We start from the raw sequence: 22,448 nt of genomic DNA on the forward strand, positions 1-22,448 counted from the left end.
CAATTCCAAGATGGCGACCGCATCCCCACGAGGCGAGGCTGAATTTACCGCCCGACAGCTGGCACAGTTGGTAACAGCGGTAGGAACAGCACTGGAACCCCGTTTCACTGCATTAGAGGGCCGATTGGGGAAAATAGATGGCACACTGGCGGAAATAACAAGTAGAACGGCAGAGGTTGAAAAACGAGTATCAGACCTGGAAGACACATGGCAGCAACGCGAGCCGGATATATCTAACTTAAAGCAACAGCTAACAATCCAAGCAGAGAAGTTAGATGAACTAGAGAACAGAACTAGGCGATGCAACCTCAGACTGGTGGGCCTGCCTGAAACCATACCAGACAAAAACCTGGGCACAGTGCTGGAAACATGGCTCTCTAAGGAATTTGCCATATCAGACAGCAGAGGCCATCTTTGCATTGAACGGGCCCACAGACTGGGGAGACCGGGTCAACCGGGGTCTAGACCCAGAGTGGTCATAATAAAAGTTCTCAATTATCTCCATAAAGAAGAGATTTTACAGGGGTACCGACAGAAAAGAGATACTTTAAGATACGCGGACAGCCAAATAAGAATATTCCAGGATTATTCAGCTAGTGTACAGGAGAGGAGACGAAAATTCCATCCGATTTGCTCCTCACTTATTGATAAAAATACCCGGTTTATGCTCCTGTACCCAGCGACTTTGAAAATCATGAAAGATGGAAAATGGATATCCTTCACCTCAAAACAATCAGCGACGCAATTTATTAACCAGGAGCTGCACGCACCTGCAACACCAACGTGAACTTGCTCCAAAAGAACTGTGGTGAGCAGGCTCTGTACTTGATAAGACCATTTTGCCAGGTCTGATGACACTTTTTGAGAAATCCAATTGCCAAAGGTTAAAGGTAATAATGATATGTCTGGGGGGGGAGTGGGGCACTCAGCACATGGTGACTAGGCCTTGATGGGGAATGCCCTTTCAAGGCATTTCTTGGGAGAAGGGGAGTGGGAAGAATGGGTAGACCTGTGGATAAGGGGAGGGATAGGGGTGGGGGGGGATACACTAAAGGGAACAATTGGAAAGATAATTAGTGGGGTAAAGGGGGAGGATACTACTGGTACCTATGATTACAGGAGAGCTAAATTTGAATCTTGGTCTCCAAATGCAGTATGCATGCTCCTGGGGAGAGGCTGGGCCCCCGGGGGTAAATCAGGAAATATTACTGATAGTATCCCCAAGACTGGAGAGTCATTAGCCACTCTGGAGTAAAGATCTTGTCGTGGAATGTTTCAGGCATCACATCACCAGTGAAGAGATATAAGATCTTATCTCAGATACGGCGACATAATATAGATTTTGCCTGTTTGCAAGAAACAAAATTATCAGATATTGAACATGGAAAACTGTGTCAACAGTGGGTGGGTGAGAGCCACTTCTCCTCCTCGGGTAATAGGAAGAATGGAGTTGCAATACTAGTACGTAAGGGGCTACCTTGCACCACCGCCCTAATACACAAAGATTCAGAGGGACGTATAGTGTTAATTCGTGTTAACTATCAAGGTCAGAGCTTTTATTTGTGTGCGATATATGCTCCAAATTCCTATGACCCAGGATTCTTTCAGTCTTTAATAGCATTAGGGCTGCAATACACGGATGCTCCATGGGTGTGGGCGGGAGATTTCAACCAGGTGCAGGACCCGTCCTTGGATAGATCATCACCCGTGGCTGTTCCAGGAGTGAGTAAGGGGAGGGGGATACCAGCACTCTGTAAACATTTGCATTTAACTGACCCGTGGCGCTCTCTCCACCCTACTACAAAAGATTATACCCATCAGTCAAAAGCCCACCAGTCTTGGTCTAGAATCGACTATATCCTCATATCACAATCTTGGTTCTTTAAAGTCCAGCAGGCAGTTATTGGTCCTATGGAAATTTCAGACCATAGTATGATATGGGTAGAACTTGACTTAAGGGGGGGAGGGAGAACAACTAACCACTGGAGATTCCCTGCCTATCTCTACAGAGACAAACACCTTTTAGAACACCTATTGGGAAAATGGAAACTGTATGAGGACACGAATTATTCTTCATGTGACTCATCTATATTATTCTGGGAAGCATCTAAAGCGGTTATGAGAGGGGAAGTAATAGCGTTTCAAAGTGCTAGGAAAAAACGATTAGCGGCGGGCATTTTGCGCCTAGAAGCAGACTATAGGAGAGCAAAGAGGAAATATATAACACATCCCACACCAGACAACAGGGATTTAATGTCAGCAACCCTGGTAGCACTCAACTCTCTTATTCATGAGCAAGCCACGAAGCAATTAATGGCTCGACGGCTGAACTTCCAACGCTTTGGGAATAAATCAGGAAAACTACTAGCTAGAGTGGCTAAAACACAAACCTCCCAAAGATTTATCCCAATGATAACGAATTCCAAGGGGGACAAGCTAACTAAATTACAAGACATAGTTAACACATTCCAGGAATACTTTAAAGAAACGTATAGCGCCAAAGATAGGGTTCGGGGTCCCCTGACCCGAGACTACCTAGAAGATGCAAAAATGCCCCAATTAACAGAAATAGCCCGCCAAGCACTGCTAGCCCCACTTGAAGCACAAGAGGTTTTTAAAGTATTAAAATCCCTACAACTGGGTTCAGCCCCAGGTCTTGATGGTTTCTCTAATGAGTACTATAGGATGCTGGCCCCTCAATTGTGTGGAGCCTTGGTAGATTACTTTGAGGCAGTGGTGACTAGGGGATCCTTTTCATCAAGGGAGAATGAAGCCTTAATAACATTAATCCCCAAGCCGGGTAAACCAAAAGATCAAGTAGAATCCTATAGACCCATTTCCCTCATCAATGTAGATGTTAAGATCTTATCTAGAGTGCTAACAAACAGACTGACGGCCCACATTCCATACCTAATAGGAGAGCACCAAGTGGGATTTGTCAAAGGCCGACAGGCGGTAAGACAAGTTCGGAAAGCATTACTCACAGTGGCTTATGGACAGGCTACGGGTGACCCCTTATTATTAGTTAGCCTAGACGCGGCTAAAGCTTTTGATAAAGTTAATGGAGAATACCTGTTTCAAGTACTCGAGCACATTGGGCTGAGTGGCTGGTTTCTGAAAGCAATTCAGACACTCTATAATAACACCACTGCACAAATACTAATTAATGGTACTAGATCTATGCCCTTCCGAGTAGAACGGGGCACAAGGCAGGGATGTCCATTATCCCCCATACTGTTCCTTCTCTATCTGGAGCCACTTCTACGAACGATTCTGCTAGACCAAGACATACGGGGAGTAACACTTCATGGGCAACTGATAAAAGTGCTAGCTTTTGCAGACGATATGTTTCTTACACTTACACAACCGAAAACCTCAGTTTCACGATTACTTGAAGTCATAGATGAATTTGGGTTCTATTCAGGTTTACAATTAAATCTACATAAATCATTAGCCCTTCCGATTCAGGAGGAGGTAAAGGAGGGGTGGGATGACTCATTCCCCTTTCAGTGGGCCGAGGATAACCTTAAGTATTTGGGGGTCTTCATTCCAAAAGATTTAGCGAACTTGTATAAAGAGAACATAGGCCCATTAAAAAATAGAACACAGGAAATACTACATGGTTGGCAGGGTCTGCCCATATCCCTGAAAGGGAGAATCGCAATGTATAATATGTTCATCTTCCCGAGGTGGACGTACATCTTCCAGATGATCCCTGCCATACTGGGATATAAAGAGGAGAGATGGCTCAATAAAACCCTCACTGTATTCCTGTGGCAGGGTAAACGGGCACGCACAGGTTTGAAAAATCTTATGAAGCCTTGTTCGGGAGGGGGATTAGGACTGCTTGATTTAAAACTTATAACGATAGCATGTGGCCTGCGGCACCTATCAGATTGGTTTCGGGCAAAAGAGTTCTTCTCTTGCATAAGTGTGGAAACCACATTGATAGCCCCAATGGACTTTGCTTATTGGCTCCATGCCCCAGCAAGGGAACTCCTACCGCTGGGACAGTATGGGTACATTTTAAATCCCCTGCGTAAAATATGGAAATGGCTGGGTAGGATGTTTAAATGGAATAAAGCAGTAACTCCACTGCTCCCTATTAAAGGTAATTTAGCATTCCCAGAGGGGGGAGGATCCGCTTTGTTTAAAAAATGGGAGAATTGTGGCATTAAATATTTGTTTCAGGTGGTGTCTGAGACGGGGAATATTAAACCCTTTAGAGCCCTGTGTGAAGAATTTGGACTGGGACAGAAAGACCACTTTCAGTACCTACAGCTTAAACACTATGTTAGGTCATTACCTGCAACAGACCTTACACAGCAAATATGGGACTCCATGAATGATCTACTAGGCCTAGAGGCCCAATTAAAAGTACCACTCCGTTATTTCCATCGCCACCTTCGAGACTTGCAGGGGACTTCAGATTACACAAGGGTATCACAGCAGTGGCACCAAGAACTGAGATGGAAACCCAACTCTGAGCAAATAAAACTGTGCCTGACAGGTGTATACCAGATGACAGAGAACGCGGCATGGCAGGAAATGCACTACAAATTTATTTTACGGCTCTATATCTCACCACATAGAGCCTTTAAAGCGACAATCAGAGCTACAGATGACTGCCCAAAGTGCGGACATGTGGGAGCCTCCTTGGGACATATGTTCTGGTTCTGCACAATGGTGTTCCAATTCTGGATAACGCTGGGACAACATGTGTCGCAGATGTGGAAAGTACAATGGCACCCATCACCAGGCCAACTCTTTGAGGTTTACAACATCCGAGGAAAGTCACCCGAGGGACTCAAAGCTTTTTTGAAAAGGGCGACCTTGATGGGCAAACGAACAATCACACAATTATGGTTACAACCAGAGCCACCTGGAGTCCCGCAATGGAGAGGAGCTATGATGCAATGTTGCATGCTGGAAAAGAAAAGAGTGGGAGACTTGGCTTCAAAAAGGGGAGACCAATTTTGTAAAACATGGTCCCCGTTTTGGGACACCCTCACATCAGTTGGGAGAAGCAGGATTTTGAACTGTTAATAGGTCCAGTAGGGGAGGGTAGAGGGAGGGAGGACAAGGGGGGGAGTGGGAATATAAAGGGAAGCATATGTTCACTGTATGATATTTAACATGAAGAGTTTACTAAGCATGGCTATAAGTTGACCACTGTAATGGGGTCCCCTTTCTTCTGTGTCACCAACAAAATTGTTATAATTGGAATAGTGGAAAGACTAGACACTATGAAGTAAGAAGATTAATGTGATGATGCTAACGGGGGGGGGGGGGGGGGAGAAAAAGGGTGTTAGAAAAATATTGATGATGCAGTTACAATGTATACACGCAACTGTGACCTGTTCTTATGTTTACGAAGTGTTTGAATATGGATTATGTTCACAATGTTTATTATCATCAATAAAAACTGTTGATATAAAAAAAAAATCTGCCCCCGACCACTTCATAGCAGACCTCACATCCCACCTAAATTACTTACTTGAACAAGGTCTCTTCTCTAAGGAAAATGGCAACATCCTACTCACCCCAATTCCCACAGACACAAAGAAAAAGACAAATGAACTCACCAACTACCGCCCACTAGCAGTCAAATTGATGGAAAGCATGGTAACCAAACAACTCGGTGATTACATAAATAAATTCTCAATCTTAAATGAATCACAATCAGGTTTTCGTCCCCTCCATAGCACCGAAACAGTACTCATTTCACTCCTGACCAATTCAAGCAGGAAATAGCAACAGGCAATAGCATACTTCTCCTTCAATTCGACATGTCCAGTGCATTCGACATGGTAAACCATAAAATACTACTAAGGCTCCTAGATTACTTCGGTATTGGTGGAAACATACTTAGTTGGATCAAAGGTTTCCTAACCACTAGGACATACCAAATGAAATCAAATTCAAACATATCATCACCGTGGAAAGCTGACTGCGGAGTACCTCAAGGGTCACTCACCACTATCACCGACCCTCTTCAACCTAATGATAACACCACTAGCCAAGTCCTTATCCAACCAAGGCCTCTACCCATTCATTTATGCAGATGACGTCACAATATACATACCCTACAAACATGACCTGTCTCAGAAATCACCAAGGAAATCAAGCTCAGCTTAAACATCATGCACTCATGGGCAAATGCATTCAACTAAACCTCAATACAGATAAAACACACTGTCTCATCCTCTCATTTCAATACAATACGAACAAACCCAATAATATAAACACCCCAAACTACACCCTCCCTATCTCAGACAGCCTGAAAATCCTTGTCGTTACTATCGACCGCAACCTGACACTTGAGAGCCAAGTTAACTTTACAACGAAGAAAATGTTCCACTCAATGTGGAAACTCAAACGAGTGAAACCATTCTTCCCGAAGGAAACATTCAGGAGTTTGATACAATCAATGGTACTAAGCCACGCAGACTACTGCAATGGAATCTACGCGGGATGCACAGAACAACTCATAAAGAAACTTCAGACCGCTCAAAACACAGCAGCCAGGCTTATATTTGGAAAAACGCGATTTGAAAGCGCCAAACCCCTCCGAGAAAAACTACACCGACTACCAATCAAAGAACATATTGCATTCAAAATCTGCACCTTGGTCCATAAAATTATCTACGGTGAAGCCCCGAAACACATGACAGACTTCATAGACCTACCAACAAGAAATACAATCGGATCATCACAAACATACCTAAATCTCCACTACCCAAGCTGCAAAGGACTCAAATACAAATCAACTTATGCATCCAGTTTCTCCTACAAAAGCACACAAATGTGGAACGCGTGCTACCAAAAGCAGTGAAAACAATGTACGACCACCTAAACTTCCGGAAATCACTAAAAACCAACCTGTTCAAAAAGGCATACCCCTGTGACCCAACTTAAGTGCCTAAACCCTGCAACACAACGAAACCAAAGCTTGTAATAGACTATACATAACTCTTCCTCTCTATGATTCCCAATGTGTCTCTAACACAGAACCTTATCCGACTACATCAAGTCCTTGTATTTGTTTCTCTACCGGAGATGGCGTACACCTCTACGGTACAATGTAAGCTACATTGAGCCTGCAAACAGGTGGGAAAATGTGGGATACAAATGTAACAAATAAATACATCACAATAAAAATAAATATTTTGTTTCATGCAGATCTCTTTTGTTTAAACATAACTAAAATAGGCTATAAGCCCCTAAATCACTCCATTAGTTTTCTTATATTTTCTTCTTGTGATTACTTATACTGTGCCAAAAGTGAAAATTCTTATCTCTTCTATCTGGTCGATAATAAAAGGAGCTCATTGTAAACACTATCCATCCTAAAAATTGTTTTATGGCTGTACATGAGGAATTGTGATATTGAATATTGTGTTTCTAGTCATGCATCCAAAAGTTATATAATCCTTTCAAGAAAGCCAGTTAATTGTTTAACTTATTAGTGGTACATTTTATTTTATTTATTTGTTATATTTGTATCCCACATTTTCCCACCTTTTAGTAGGTTCAATGTGGCTTACATAGTTCCGGAGAGGTTGTTTATAAGTCCAGTGCGATCAAATACAAAAAGTGGATAGTACAAATTAAAGATTGGGCAGTTTACTCCATGTGGGTTGCAAGGGTGGGATCGATTTGGTGAGGGATTGGGTGGTATCCATTACTTGGTTAATTGTTATGTTTCATAGTTCTGAGTTTATGATGGTTGTGGGGTATGCCTTTCTGAAAAGGTGAGTTTTTAGGGGGGGGGGGGGGTTTCAATAATTTAGGTGGTTACTCGTGGTTTTCAAGACTTTTGGTAATGTGTTCCAGAGCTGTGTGCCTATGTAGGAGAAACTGGACGCATATGTTGATTTATACTTCAGTCCTTTGCATCTGGGGAAGTGAAGGTTTAGATACGTTCGTGCAGATTCAAGTGTGTTTCTCTTTGGTAGGTCGATTAGTCCAGTCATGTAGTTCGGTGCAAGACCATGAAGTATTCTGTGAACTAAAGTGCAAATTTTGAAGGCAATGCGTTCTTTGATTGGTAGCCAGTGCAGTTTTTCAAGAGGTTTTTGCACTTTCAAAACGAGATTTTCCGTATATAAGCCTGGCTGCTGTATTCTGGGCGGTCTGAAGTTTCATTAAAATTTGTTCTTTATATCCTGCATATATACCTTTGTAGTAATCGATATGAGATAACACCATTGTTTGAATCATGTTACGAAATGTTTCCCTTGGGAAGAATTGTCTTACACGTTTGAGTTTCCACATTGTGTGGAACATTTTCTTTGTGGTGGCAGAGGCTTGGTTTTCCAAAATTAGATTGTTGTTTATGATAATGCCGAGTATTTTCAGATTGTCTGAGGTTGGAAGAGTATAGTCCAGGATATTTAGGGTTGTGGGGTGATTTGTGCTGTGTCAGGAAGAGAGAATAAGACAGTGTGTTTTTTTCTTTGTTGAGTTTCAGTTTGAATGCGGATGCCCAAGTTTCCATTAGACTGAAGCTGTTTCTTATTGTGTTGGCGATTTCGATGGATTTGACCTGAAAGGTATGTATATTGTGACATCATCTACATAGAGATAAGGGTTAAGTCTTTGGTTGAAAAGGGACTTGGCTAAGGGGGTCATCATTAGGTTGAATAGAAAGGGTGAGACAGGCAATCCCTGTGGAACTCCTCATTCAGCTTTCCAGGGTGGTGAGATGATTGAGTTTGCCTTAACCTGGTATGACCTTGTTGTTAAGAACCCCTTGATCCATTTAAGTATATTCCCTCCGATTCCTATCTTGTTCAGTATTCTCAGTAGTATGTTGTGATCTACCATTTCAAATGCGCTCGACATGTCAAATTGGAGTAGGAAAATGTTTTTTCCTAGTGCTATTTCCTGTTTGAATTTAGCCAGTAGAGTAACTAGTACAGTTTCTGTACTATGAAGGGGTCAGAACCCAGATTGTGATTCATGGAGTATTGAGAATTTATCAAGGTATTAATTGAGTTGCTTCTACAATGCCTTCCATCAGTTTAGTTGTCAGTGGGATGGAAGCTACAGGACAGTAGTTGGTGATATCATTTGTTTTCTTCTTTGTGTCTTTTGGTAACAGTGTGAGCATGATGTTGCTTTTGTCCTTGGGGAATATACCATGTTGGAACATGTAGTTTAGGCAGGATGTGAGGTCTGCAATGAAATGGTCAGGAGGCGATTTCATTAAATAGTTGGGACATGCGTCCAGTTGATAGTACAAGGTTGTGAGCTTGCGTGTTGCCTGTAGAACTGTTTCATCTGTGGTCTGGGTGAAGTTTGACCATGTTCGATCTACTGGGTGTTCTCCTGGGTGTGGGTCTAGTACATCAAGGAAGTTGTCAAGGTTGTTGTTTTCTTGAGACATAGTTTTGCGTAGTTTGACAATTTTTTCTTTGAAATATTTGGCAAGGTCATTCGCTGGTGGAATGTTTGTATTTGGTGTGGTAATTGGTTTGGTGTCTAGTAGATTGTCCAAAAGATTATATAGTTTCTTCAGGACCTTGTAGTCAGTTCCTATTTGTTCTTTACAGTAATTCCGTTTGGATTTTTTAATCTCATATTTGTATTTTCTTTGTGATTCTTTCCATGTGTTTAGTATTTGTTCATTTTTTTTCTCCAAACTCTTTTGAGATGTCTGACTATTGTTTTTAGTATTTTCAATTCGTCATTAAACCGTGGGGTTTTATTGTTTTTGGTTTTAGTTTGTATTGGTACATAACCACAGAGGCGTTGTATGCTCGCATTTTCAATACGGTAATACTAGGGCCCAGCAATAGAACAGGTTATTTTGAGTTAGTCTTCACTGGACCAAACTTGCTTTCCTTGTGAATCACGATCCTTGCTGGATAGGCAGTGTCTTAAAAGGTCGAGAATAAAGGTTGTTATTTTTTTACATTTATATCGCACATTATTCCGAGCAAACTTGGGTCCAATGTGACTTACATTTGAAAATACAGTGAGATAGAATAATAGAAATCAGTTATATCATGGGAGCAAGTAGATGGATATGTCTGAAACATTTAACAAAGTTGAGAGTAGCACATATACCCAACTGGGCATTTAAAAGTCTTTGCTTTAATGATGCCGCATGTTCAGAAATCATAGCCATAAGTATAGACAGCTATTCAAACATTATCATATGCACACTCCAGAACAGGCATCTATCACATTGCAAAAGTAAACAACAACTTCTACAGACTACATTCAGAATTTAATTTTTATTATCTTATTTCTATGTTCCAAAATTCTAGACAGCAGATGTACAGATTAGTAGGACCCAAAGCAGTCCAAAAAAAGTAAAGTTAGAAACAAAACAGTTTATACCTAATTGTTAAACCACCCTTAGGATTCACCTTTGGGTTTAAAAATCAAAACCATGTGCATGTAAGGACTGACTAAACAAATTAAAATAAACTTTAAAGCAATGCCCTTAATGTGTAATACTTGGTAGCACTAATGGGCCAACAGATTTATTTTTCAATGAACATAATTAACGTTGTATGAACTTGGCAGGTAATAATGTGCTGAACTGAACAATTTTGGTACATTTAGACTGACTCTGGACAGAACTTGAGTATGAAGGAAGCCCTTCCCTTATTATTCAATATCATCCTGTGAAAAGTAGTAATAAAAAAAAAGCGAGTGCATTTTTATAATATACCACTGCATTCCACAAAACAAAAGGAGGAAGTTCCCACATGCCATCTTTTATTTTGATGTAGGCACAGGAAAAAAAAGATGTTAAATGCTGCCAGGTTTCAACCTAATTATTGTTTTGTTTTTTTAAATTGTACTTATAAATAGTAAGTCTTATTGTAAAGCACTTGATTCTCATAACATGATGTCTGTTTTGGTGGCCGCTTACTAGGTGAAAACATCTCTGGATGAATATAGGGAGTCCCTATTACCAGCCCCTCCAAATGACACAATGATATACAATTTGGAATTCATTGCTACTCTGATAAAACCAATATTACCTATTTCTGTGTAGATCGGTATGCTGCACAAGCCAGCATGTTTGAAAATATAAGTGAAATCAAATAAAAATGCTACCAACAAAAAAGAACAAAGTGGATAGAGCAGCTCATAGGTTTGCTTGCTTTGTTTTGGGTGAACAGGGATGATGGCTGCATGGAGAGGGAAACAGAGGCTAACCTAATTGCCTTCAGCTGTTTGATGTCATTGTATCCTGTTCCCTAACCTCCTTAAGGCTTTCTCTGGTGTAAATAAAAATAAGGTATTTTCTGGAATGACTGTGGGATTGGGGTAGGCAGAGGGTGGAGCCATGAGGTAGTAGTGTGGGCAGGGCCAGGGCAGGATAGCATGGGGTGGGGGTGTGTATTAAAGTCTTTCTCTCTCAAAAATTGAGCCACTTGGCAGCTCTGAAGTAATCTAAGAAAATATATGTCTTTACTGAAAGGGTGGTGGTGGAGGTGAACAGTGTATCTGAATTCAAGAACACATGGGACAAGCACACAGGCTTTCTAAGGAGGGGTTAGTAGATGATAGGGATGGGCAGACTAGATAGGCCATATGGTCTTTATATGCCATCATTTTTTATGTATATTTACATGAAAAGTATTGTCCCTTTAAACTTGATCTCAGTTTCTGCAAGGGTGGCCAGTATTAAGTAAGGTATTCTGCTCTCGTCTCTTCCTCCTTTTAAAAATGTCGGCCCTTTGATACTGCATTACTTTTTGTGGCACTAACACGGTAAGCAGGGTATGCATGGCAGGGGGTGCCAACATTCAAGAGGCGCCAGAAACTGCCATGCTTACCCTGCGCTACATTACAGCCTTCCCAAGGCCGCCCTGGTGGTTTAGTGGCCTTTGCAGCTGCGAGACTGCTGCCGAAGTCTCCACAGCCATGTTGAAAACCTGGCAGCGCTGCCCGCACCACAGAAGAGCAAAGTGGAGATGGAGGAGCGGCAGAGGGCACGAAAGAGTGGGATTCTTTCCTGCCCCCGCAGTGGCCACACCACCACCAGGGTGGCCTTCAAGGATCAAGGTAGGTCTTCTTGGCTTGGGAGGGTTGTAGTGAGTGGGAGAGGGGGATGGCGGCATTACTGCTTTGGCGCTTGGGGGGGGGGGGTTGGCACAGTATAAGTCATCACAAGGACAAAATATTAAAAAACCAATGGTCTGCATTAGGGGCTTATTGCCCATTTAGTTATGTTTAAGCAAAGGAGAGATCTGCATGAAAGAAAATATTTATTTTTATTATTTTGACTTCTTAAAACCATTTATCCCTGAAACATGCTCAAAACAGAATAATCCATTTGTTATAAAAAAAAAAAAAAAACAGCATAATCCATTTGTACAAAAGAGTTGAGGTGAAGATGTGATTCCATGTGCTCCAATGAAAGGACAGTTTAATTTTACTTCCAATCTTTATAACACCAGGCTTCCCAAGGCAGATAGGTAAGATGAACTCATCAGTAAAGAGGATATTCTCACTTAAATTTGGCCACATATTACTGTATTGTATAGAACAGTGTAGAAAAAGGAGCACAAAATACAGCCTTTATTAGTGCAGTTTCCACCAGCTACAATAATTTTAAGCAGTTTTACTGCTACTCAATTTTATTTCATGATATTTATATCTACATATGGGAAGCTTTCAAATAAATTAAAAAGATGTCGAGTAAAAAACAAAACCAAACAACATTTGTTCTTCAGCTTTTAAGGCACTGGGCTGAAAATGGGTACGGAGAGGGAGAACACAGAAATGAGATGGAGGACGGGACCGGGGGGGGGGGGGGGGGGGGGGGGGGCACAGATCCTAGCACCGGCTCTAATTTATAGCAGATATTCCTGGGATCGGCGTTTCGTGCGCCTAGTACAGCTATAAAGAGTAGTTACTTACCTGTAACAGGTGTTCTCCGAAGACAGCAGGCTGCATATTCTCACAAGTGGGTGACGCCACGTCGGCCCCGGAGGATTTTAAAGCAAAATCTCAAAATCTCTTTACGGCGTTCCGACGCGCGAGCGATCGTACTGCGCATGTGCGCACACCTCTTCCCGCTCGCCGTGCGGACACGCCCCTCAGTTAAATCCAAAAGATGGAGGAGACAACTCCAAAAGGGGAAGGTGGGAGGGTTTGTGAGAATATGCAGCCTGCTGTCTTCGGAGAACACCTGTTACAGGTAAGTAACTACTCTTTCTCCAAAGACAAGCAGGCTGATATTCTCACAAGTGGGGTATCCCTAGCTTCCAGGCTTACACAACACAACAAACAGTGGTCAATTGAGTCTCGCAACGGCGAGGCCAGAATAAAATTGACCTGAAAAGAAGAAATATCTAAATGAGTGTAGCCTGGAACAGAACAAAAATGGGCTTAGGAGGGTTGGAGTTGGATTCTAAACCCCAAAGAAGTTCTGCAGCCCCGACTGCCCAAACCGACTGACGAGTCGGCTATTGCTGAAGGCAGTAGTAAGATGAAAATGTGTGGACTGATGACCACACCGCAGCTTTGCAGATCTCTTCAATAGTGACTGATCTTAGATGAGCCACCGACTTAGCCATGGCTCTAATTTTGTGAGCCGTGACATGGCCTTCTAGAGTCAGTCCAGCTTGGACAAAATGAAGGAGATGCACTCTGCTATCCAAGAAGGAATTATGCAGTTTCCGACAGCAACTGGCATTAAAAGAAATAAACAACTGGGCGGACCGTCCGAGGGAGCTCGTCTGCTCCACGCAAAAAGTGCGGAGCTTGCTTTTGCCAGGGTTTGCAAGATGAGGGAGAAAGAATGTTGGCAAGACAACTGACTGGATCAGCTGGTACTCTGATACCAGCGCCAGTAAGAGCTTTGTCTGCATGCAGAGAACTACTCTGTTAAGATGAGAAGTAAGGTAAGGCGCTTGAGCTACTAGAGACCGAAGCTCAGCGACCTTACGAGTTGAGGAACAGCCACTAAGGAAAATGACCTTCCAGGTCCAATACTTCAGATGGCAGGAATCCAGTGGCCCGAATTGAGCTTGCAGCAGCTGGATGAAAACGACATTGGGACCCCAAGATACTGGATAAGGAGTGATAGGAACTCTGACCGAAGCATAAGAGCCAACTGTCAAAATTATTGTGGGTGCTAAGCCCAACAGAAATAATCTCCCCTAGACACATACAAGGAATTCTCTCAATATTGGGGGAGAGATAAACCTCTCGTGAAGTGGACAGCTAAAGGCTGACCTTTCACACGTTGATGATAAGCACTAGTGCACAAAGATGAATACTGACAGAGTTGGTCTTGAGACCAGACTCAGACAGGTGTAGAAAGAACTCAAGCAAGGTCTGTATAAGACAAGATGCAGGATCTAGGGCCTTGCTGCCACACTAGACGGCAAACCTCTTCCATGAAAAAGAATAACACCTCTTTGTGAAATCTTTTCTGAAAGCAAGCAAGAGTCGGGAGACACTCTGGAAACTCAACGAAACCCCACTCTCAACATCCAGACCGTGTGAGCCAGAGATTGGAGGTTGGGATGTAGAAGTGCCCCCTCGTTCTGCGTAATGAGAGCTGGAAAACATTCCAACTCCAGAAGAAGAGGGAATCCTATCTGACGCAGCTAGAAAAGAGCAATCCGAATCATGGCTCCACAATCTTGCTTGAGAAACAGCAAAGTCTTTTCCACCAGATGTATGGGAGGATACGCATACGGAAAACCTGTCTCCCAAAGAAGGAGAAAGGCATCCGATGGTAGCCTGCCGTGAACCTGCAGCCTGGAACAGAACTGAGGGACTTTGCGATTGGACTAAGTAGCAAAAAGATCCACTGAGGGGTCTTTCGAACTATAGGCATGCTCAACTGTAGCATTATCCTGCTCAGCCTGTCGGCCAGACTGCTGTTTACGCCAATTAGATAAGTGGCTTGGAGAAAACATGCCGCATTGCGGTCCTACCGCTACATCTGCATGGCATCCTAACTCAGAGGGCAAGATCCAGTACTCCTTTGTTATCGAGTACATCACAACCCGATTGTTTGTTGAATTAAAATAATTTGGTTGGATAGCCAGGAGGGATGCAACCTTCGTCAGCAGCTTTTGACTGAGTAAGATGCCTCAGAATCAAAATAGAGAGAATTAACCACCTCTGAGGGGAATACCGAAGACTGGCGAACAGTCGGGTTACATCCTCTAGATACCCTAAACTTGATACCACTGGGAAGCTAGGATGCACTGAGCGGATGTCATGTGCAAAAGTGCCATGGGAGTTACATGAACTGCGGAAGCCATGTGTCTAGAAGTCTCAATATGTACTGTGCTGTAATCTGTTGAGACGGGCAATCATCGTGTTAAGGGAACACATGCACTCCCAGTCCATGAAGATACGCTGCAACAACAGCCAGGCACTAGGAAAAAAACATACTCTGGATGCAAAGAGAGTATAAGTATCCTGTAAATCCAGAGAGCATAACCAATCGTTTTCCTGAAGTATGGGAAGAAGGATGCCCAGGGAAAGCATCCTGAACCAAATCTGTTTAGGCCCCTTATGTCTATGATGGGACGCAACCCACAAAGAAAGACCTGGAATAGAATCTCAACCCTTCTTGCCCTGGTGGAACGGGCTCGACTGCATTGGCGCTGAGAAAAACAGAGAGTTCCTCTGCAAGTACTCACTTTTGATGGAAGCTAAAGGATTAAGCTTCCAATGAACAATGTGGAGGGTTTGATTCCAGATTGAGAATGGCTATACTGAATTGGAGCCAGTCAAAAAACCCCTCTGTTTCCTGGGGAATAGCTGCAGGGGCCTGATTAGGTGCACGTCGCTGACTAGAACGAGCGTGCTGAGGCATAGCCCGAACCGGCTGTCGAGAAGTAGGAGTATAGGTACGACCCCTTAAGGCACAAGGAAAACTACTCCTCTCTCTAAAGAACTTCCAAGATGAGGAAGTGTATGTACAGCATATCTACAGTTTTCTGCTGAGTCTCCTCCTCCAGGAGAGAGGCACACAGTCATGAGAGTCTGCGCATCACTGTACCTAGAGCAGAAATCTAGGTGTTACATTACAAGTGTCGAAAATGCCCTTGGACAGGAACCTGCGACACACCGTGTGCTACCTGACCACTTGGTGAAAAGGTCTAGCCTACTCCGGTGGAAATGCTCGTAAAGATCTGACAAGACTTGATTTGGGATGCGATCATGCCAGCCTGGTACGCTATTCTCCAAAAGAGGCTAAGGATGTATGCTCTGGCCCCGGGGGCGCCAAAGTAAGTTCTTAGAACTCCTATCTGTTCTGAGTGCAGAAGACTCAGGTGAAGATAGTAGTCCAGGACCTCTAGCATCTGGGCATTGGGATTCACAATCTCCTCTGTAATGTCAGATGACCATCATTGAACTGAACTAACTACTCAAACAGAGCAGCTCAGATCCAAACACGTCCGATATGGAGGCTACTATGGGTCGAGAAGTTGCCCCAGTAGGGTGCGAACACCCATACCAGAGGCAGCATCAGTGAAGGAGACCAGGTGAAAAGCCAGATGCCGCAGGAGGCGGTAGCACCCATGGCATCCAATGGTACCCATGGTCCCGAAGCCAAGGACAAAGTCTGGAAATGCAATGGGAATCGAAACCAGACTGCAAGACCATGGCACCGACGGTACCGATGATACTGGTACTTGGTACCGATGATAGTCATGGTATCTGGTATCGATGGAACCTATGATACCTGGTACCGATGGTAACCATGACATGTGGTACCAATGGTACCCCTGATATCCGACACCAAAAGCACCGACGGTACCGATGGTACGCTTGGCACCGACGGTGCTCATGACACCTGGTACCAATGGCACCCATGGCACCGATGGTACCTGGTCATGATATCTGTCATGATACTCGGTACCGATGGGCGATGATACCTGGTACCGATAGTCGATGGTGCCCATGATACCTGGTGCCGATGGTGCCCATGATTCCCGGTACCGACAGCACCCATGGCACCGATGACACTCGGCATCAACGGCACCCATGGTACCGATGATACCCGGTGCCGACGGGACCCATGGTACCGATGATACCCGGTACCGACGGGACTCATGACACCGACCATGGTACCAATGTAGTTGGCATCGACACTCCTCGGTACCGACGCACCGATGATATTCGGTACCGACAGTACCCATGGCACCGATGATACTCGGTACCGACGGCACTCATGGCATCGATGATACCCGGTACCGACAGCAGCCATGACACCGATGACACTCGGCATCGACGGCACCCATGGTACCGATGATACCCGGTGCCGACGGGACCCATGGTACCGATGATACCCGGTACCGACGGGACCCATGACACCGACCATGGTACCAATGTTCCTGGTATCGATACTCCTCGGTACCGACGCACCGATGATATTCGGTACCGACAGTACCCATGGCACCGATGATACTCGGTACCGACGGCACTCATGGCACCGATGATACCCGGTACCGACGGGACCCATGACACCGACCATGGTACCAATGTTCCTGGTATCGATACTCCTCGGTACCGACGCACCGATGATATTCGGTACCGACAGTACCCATGGCACCGATGATACTCGGTACCGACGGCACTCATGGCACCGATGATACCCGGTACCGACAGCACCCATGGTACCGATGACACTCGGCATCGATGGCACCCATGGTGCCGATGATACCCGGTGCCGACGGGACCCATGGTACCGATGATACCTGGTACCGACGTACCGGTGCATCGACGTCCAATGCCAGGATACCTCCATAACAGAGGGAGCAACGCTCTCGGCACCGACTGATGTCTGAAGCCCGGATACCTCCATAACCGAGGGAGCAAAGCTCTGGGCATCTCCTTTGGGCATCCCTGGCAGAGTAGAATACGTCTCGTTACTTTGAGACACTACTTGCGCTTCACAGGGAGATGATCCGGCCCAAGACACATCCGCCGATGCGCCCGAATGACCTGCCAAGCAGGAGGCGCCGAGGCAGGTGGAGACCTATTCGATGCATAACTATACCCAGCGTGTATCGGTCTCTGTCGGACTCCAGAATGATCTCCTTTGGGCATCCCTGGCAGAGTAGAATACGTCTCGTTTCTTTGAGACACTACTTGCGCTTCACAGGGAGATGATCCGGCCCAAGACACATCCTCCGATGCGCCCGAATGACCTGCAGAGCAGGAGGCGCCGAGGCGGGTGGAGACTCACTTCAAAGGTTACACCACTGATATTTGTGTCACCAGGTTGCCCATTCAGTGGCTGACCAGGGATGCACCTGCTTAGGTTCCTGGTTTTTCCTGTGACATACACCTTTTATGGGGCTTAAAGACAGTGGTGTGCTGGAGCAGGCTGTCACAGCTCTGGAGAGCCGTTTGTAAAGTTTTAATAAATGGATCATAAAAATGTGGGCTTGTTTAGTTTGCTGGCTAGAGAGAGCCCACAGATAACAATATACCAGCACTATCAAGAAAAAAGAAAAGAAAAGCTTATATGCTTTGTTCAGGCACAGCCCCTTGTGACTCTGGCAATTACTTAAATTCTTTCTTGCCTCAGGTACACAAAAAATACCTGTATATATAAGCCACAATGAGCCTGTCCATGAAAAGTACAAATGAAAAAATAAAAAAGAGATTTAACTCCGAAGACCTGAAGAAAACACGAAGCCCTAACGAACTCCGTGTCTCCTCAGACGCGGAAAAAGAAAAACTGAGGGGCGTGTCCGCACGGCGAGCGGGAAGAGGTGTGCGCACATGCGCAGTACGATCGCTCGCGCGTCGGAACGCCGTAAAGAGATTTTGAGATTTTGCTTTAAAATCCTCCGGGGCCGACGTGGCGTCACCCACTTGTGAGAATATCAGCCTGCTTGTCTTTGGAGAAGTAGCATTACTAAGAAACCTGGGAGGAAGACTAGCATAAGACTCCAGAACGCGCGACTGTGGGCTTTCTGTGTGTTTTGTTCCGCGCAGAGAACCCCCCCACCCCTTACCATCGCATTACATATTCACATTCTGCTCCTGTCGATGTATCCTCCTCTACCAATAACATCAACACAGCTTTTCTTCTCCCTGCCCTGCCACCTGATGCCAAAACCCCTGCGTTAAGAGAGAAAAGATGTGCTGCTCTACCAAGTCGATAATGACGACACTGTCACTCGGCTCAGTGGGTGGGCTCCCTCCGCCTGTTCAATATCAGGATCACCTACACCCCACCTGACCCCACCCAGTCCCCAGTTAGTAAATCCCTCTGCCCACAACCTGGTCGTCACTAGAGACTCCTGAATAGCCCCATCCACTGCCATTATGAGCTCCCATTAATTTGCCTTGGTTAGTACAAGGCTCCGCAACCGCTATCGTGTTGGGTGTATTAGGTCATAGAGAGTGTCTTTTACTAAAGGTTAGCTCAAGTTATCTGCAGCTCCCATTTTATTCCTATGGGCCCTGCTGCAGATAACGCAAACTAATCTTTATTAAAAAAAAAAAAAAAAAAGACCCCCCCCCCCCCTCCCCCCAAGTCATCTACTCACTTCTCTTCAGTTTCAAGCCCGCCATCCCCCGTCACTATCAGGCCGATCGAATCCGGGAATATCCCGAGAGGATCCCGCTGTATCCGGTTTTTACACCGTGCCCTTACTTACTCCCAAATCGTTATCCGCTTCCTCTTCTAACTCTTCTGAGTCCAAATCTGACATTGCGACCGTCGGCTAAATAAATACAAGACTGGTAGCTGAATACGGGTTCTCAATGTAGAAACTCGTTTGTTTGGCTGTTTCTGATCCAGTACCAGAACGCATATCTCAGTAGTAGTACTTCTAGTCTCCATAGAAACAGATACTTATAGGCCATTGTAACTGTTTACAGTCACCTTGGAGATCATTACCCACAATCCTTTCAACCGCTTAGCTGCTCACCATGGAAACTACTAACGCTACCATCAAGGATAGATAGAATACTTACTGGGACGGCGAGATCGTAATCGGATTTCTGGTGTTTGCCGGAGGTATAATCAAGAAGAAGGCTGGATGACCAGGAGACGAAGTGAAGCTGAAGGCAGTAGGCGAACCTTCCAAGCAGTAGGCGGAGCTTGACGCCATTTTAGTTCACCCAAAACAATAGCTAACGTTAAAAGTGACTGCCTATATGTGGTCCATCTGTAAAAAGTCTAAACAAAGTAAACATGTTCCAGTGAAATAGGCACCACCTTAAAAGTTGGAGAACAAAAGTGTTTTTTTTAACTTATTTCACAGCTTTTTAATTTCTTTTGAAAGCTTCCCATATCTACATATAAATATCATGAAATAAAAATGGAATATCACTAAAACAGCTTAAAAATTATTATAGCTGATAGCAAAAGGGGTTATAAACTCTGTATTTTGTGCTCATTTTTCAACACTGTTCTATACAATACAGATGGCCAAATGAGGATATTCTGTTCCTGATAGGATTCATCTTAACTGTTTTTGTAATCTGCCTTTTGAAGCCTGGTGTTATAAAGATGATGATGGAAGAATATATGGAAATTAAATGGAAGTAAAATTAAACTCTCCTTTTTGGGGGGCACATGGAATCACATCTTCATCTGTTTTTTAAGGGAAATTACATTTTAGATACACAACTGGATTCTGTTTTTAGGCATGTTTCAGGGACAAGTGGTTTTATAAGTCAAAATAAAAATAAATACTTTGTTTCCTGCAGATCTATTTTGTTTAAACATAACTAAATGGGCTATAAATACCTAATGTAGTCCATTGGATTTCTTATATTTTGTTCTTGTGATGACTTATACTGTGCAAAAACTGAAAATTCTTATCTCTTCTACCTGGTCAATAATAAAAGGAGCATGGTATGGTCACATTTTCAGTACGGTAATGCTAGGGCCCAGCTATGGAACATGTTATTTTGAGTTAGTATTCACTGGACCAAACTTGCTTTCCTTGTGCATCACCATCCAGCTGGATAGGCAGTGTCTTAAAAGGTCGAGAATAAAAGATTTTTTTTCACATTTTGTCTCACATTATCCCGAGCAAACTCGGGTTCAATGTGGCTTACATTTCAAAATACAGTGAGACAGAATAATAGAATTCAGTTATATCATGGGAGCAAATAGATGGATATGTCTGAAACATTTAACAAAGATGAGATTACCATCTATACCCAGCTGGGCATTTAAAAGTCTGTCTAATGATGCCGCATATTCAGAAATCATAGCCATAAGTACAGTTATTCAAATATTAGCACATGCATACACCAGAACAGGTATCCATACAAACATTGCAAAAGTAAACAACTTCTACAGAGTACATCCAAAATTTAATTTTTATTTTCTTATTTCCATCTTCCAACATTCCAGACAGCAGATGTATAGATCAGCAGGACCCAAAGCAGTCCAAAACAAGTAAAGTAAAACAAACTACAAAATAACAACACAGTTTATACCTAACTAGTAAAAAAGGCCCGTTTCTGACACAAATGAAACGGGCGCTAGCAAGGTTTTCCTCGGAGTGTGTATGTTTGGGAGAGTGTATGTGAGAGTGACTGTTTGAGAGTCAGAGTGAAAGTGTGAGTCCAATCCATGCTCCTCTGTCACCTGGCCCCTCCATTCATCCCTATCCAGCAATTCCGCTCTCTCCCTGAGGCCTGCCCTGCAATCCATATGCATCCATGGCCATCTGTCCCCTCCATTCATCCCTATCCAGCAATTCCCCTCTCCCTGAGTCCTGCCCTTCCAATCCATGCCCATCCATGCTCCTTTGTCACCTGGCCCCTCCATTCATCCCTATCCAGCAATACCCCTCTCTCCCTGAGGCCTGCCCTGCAATCCATATCCATCCATGCCCATCTGTCCCCTCCATTCATCCCTATCCAGCAATTCCCCTCTCTCCCTGAGTCCTGCCCTCCCAATCCATGCCCATCCATGCTCCTCTGTCCCCTGCCCCCTCCATTCATCCCTTTCCAGCAATTGCCCTCTCTCCCTGAGCCCTGCCCTCCCAATCCATGGCCATCCATGCTCCTCTGTCCCCTGCCGCCTCCATTCATCCTTTTCCAGCAAGTCCCCTGTCTCCCTTCCATGACCCCCCCTCGCATCCATGCTCCTCTCTCTCCCATGTGCCAGCCTGGGCCGCCCTCTTCTCCCCCCCCCCTTCGCATCCATGCTGTCGTTTCTCCCCTGCCCTCCCGCTCCCATTGTTGTACTTTACTGGCCACCCTCTTCTCTCCCCCCAACATGAGTGTTTATTTTTTTTTTCTTGTTTTAAAATTTACCTCCGTGGCGGTTCCGGCAGCGAAGCGTCAGGGAAGGAGGCGGTGCTCCCGACGTCTAGGTTTCCCTTCGCTGTGTTCCGCCTTCTTTTGACGTCATCCTTGACGTCAGAAGAAGGCGGAACACAGCGAAGGGAAGGCTAGACGTCGAGAGCGCCGCCTCCTTCCCTGACGCTTCGCTGCCGAGCGATGCGATTGGTTGTGTCATT

At 44.4% G+C, this 22,448-nt stretch overlaps 1 protein-coding gene across 3 annotated transcripts in view; it reads right to left on the reverse strand.

Annotated features, from left to right (window-relative positions):
* RSPH1 (radial spoke head component 1) overlaps nucleotides 1-22,448 on the reverse strand; it is a 246,673-nt gene that overhangs the window by 191,386 nt on the left and 32,839 nt on the right. For 2 of the 3 annotated variants that reach the window (XM_030203779.1, XM_030203780.1), the window contains exon 1: nucleotides 19,620-19,794. The exons of the other annotated variant lie outside the window; for it this stretch is intronic. In XM_030203779.1, the coding sequence (XP_030059639.1) occupies nucleotides 19,620-19,673 (54 nt within the window). In that variant the 5' untranslated portion in view covers nucleotides 19,674-19,794. Of the gene's footprint in view, nucleotides 1-19,619; nucleotides 19,795-22,448 lie in introns of those variants that run through there. 3 annotated transcript variants of the gene reach the window in all.

Source organism: Microcaecilia unicolor, chromosome 5, assembly GCF_901765095.1.
Source record: "Microcaecilia unicolor chromosome 5, aMicUni1.1, whole genome shotgun sequence".
Classification (NCBI taxonomy): domain Eukaryota; kingdom Metazoa; phylum Chordata; class Amphibia; order Gymnophiona; family Siphonopidae; genus Microcaecilia; species Microcaecilia unicolor.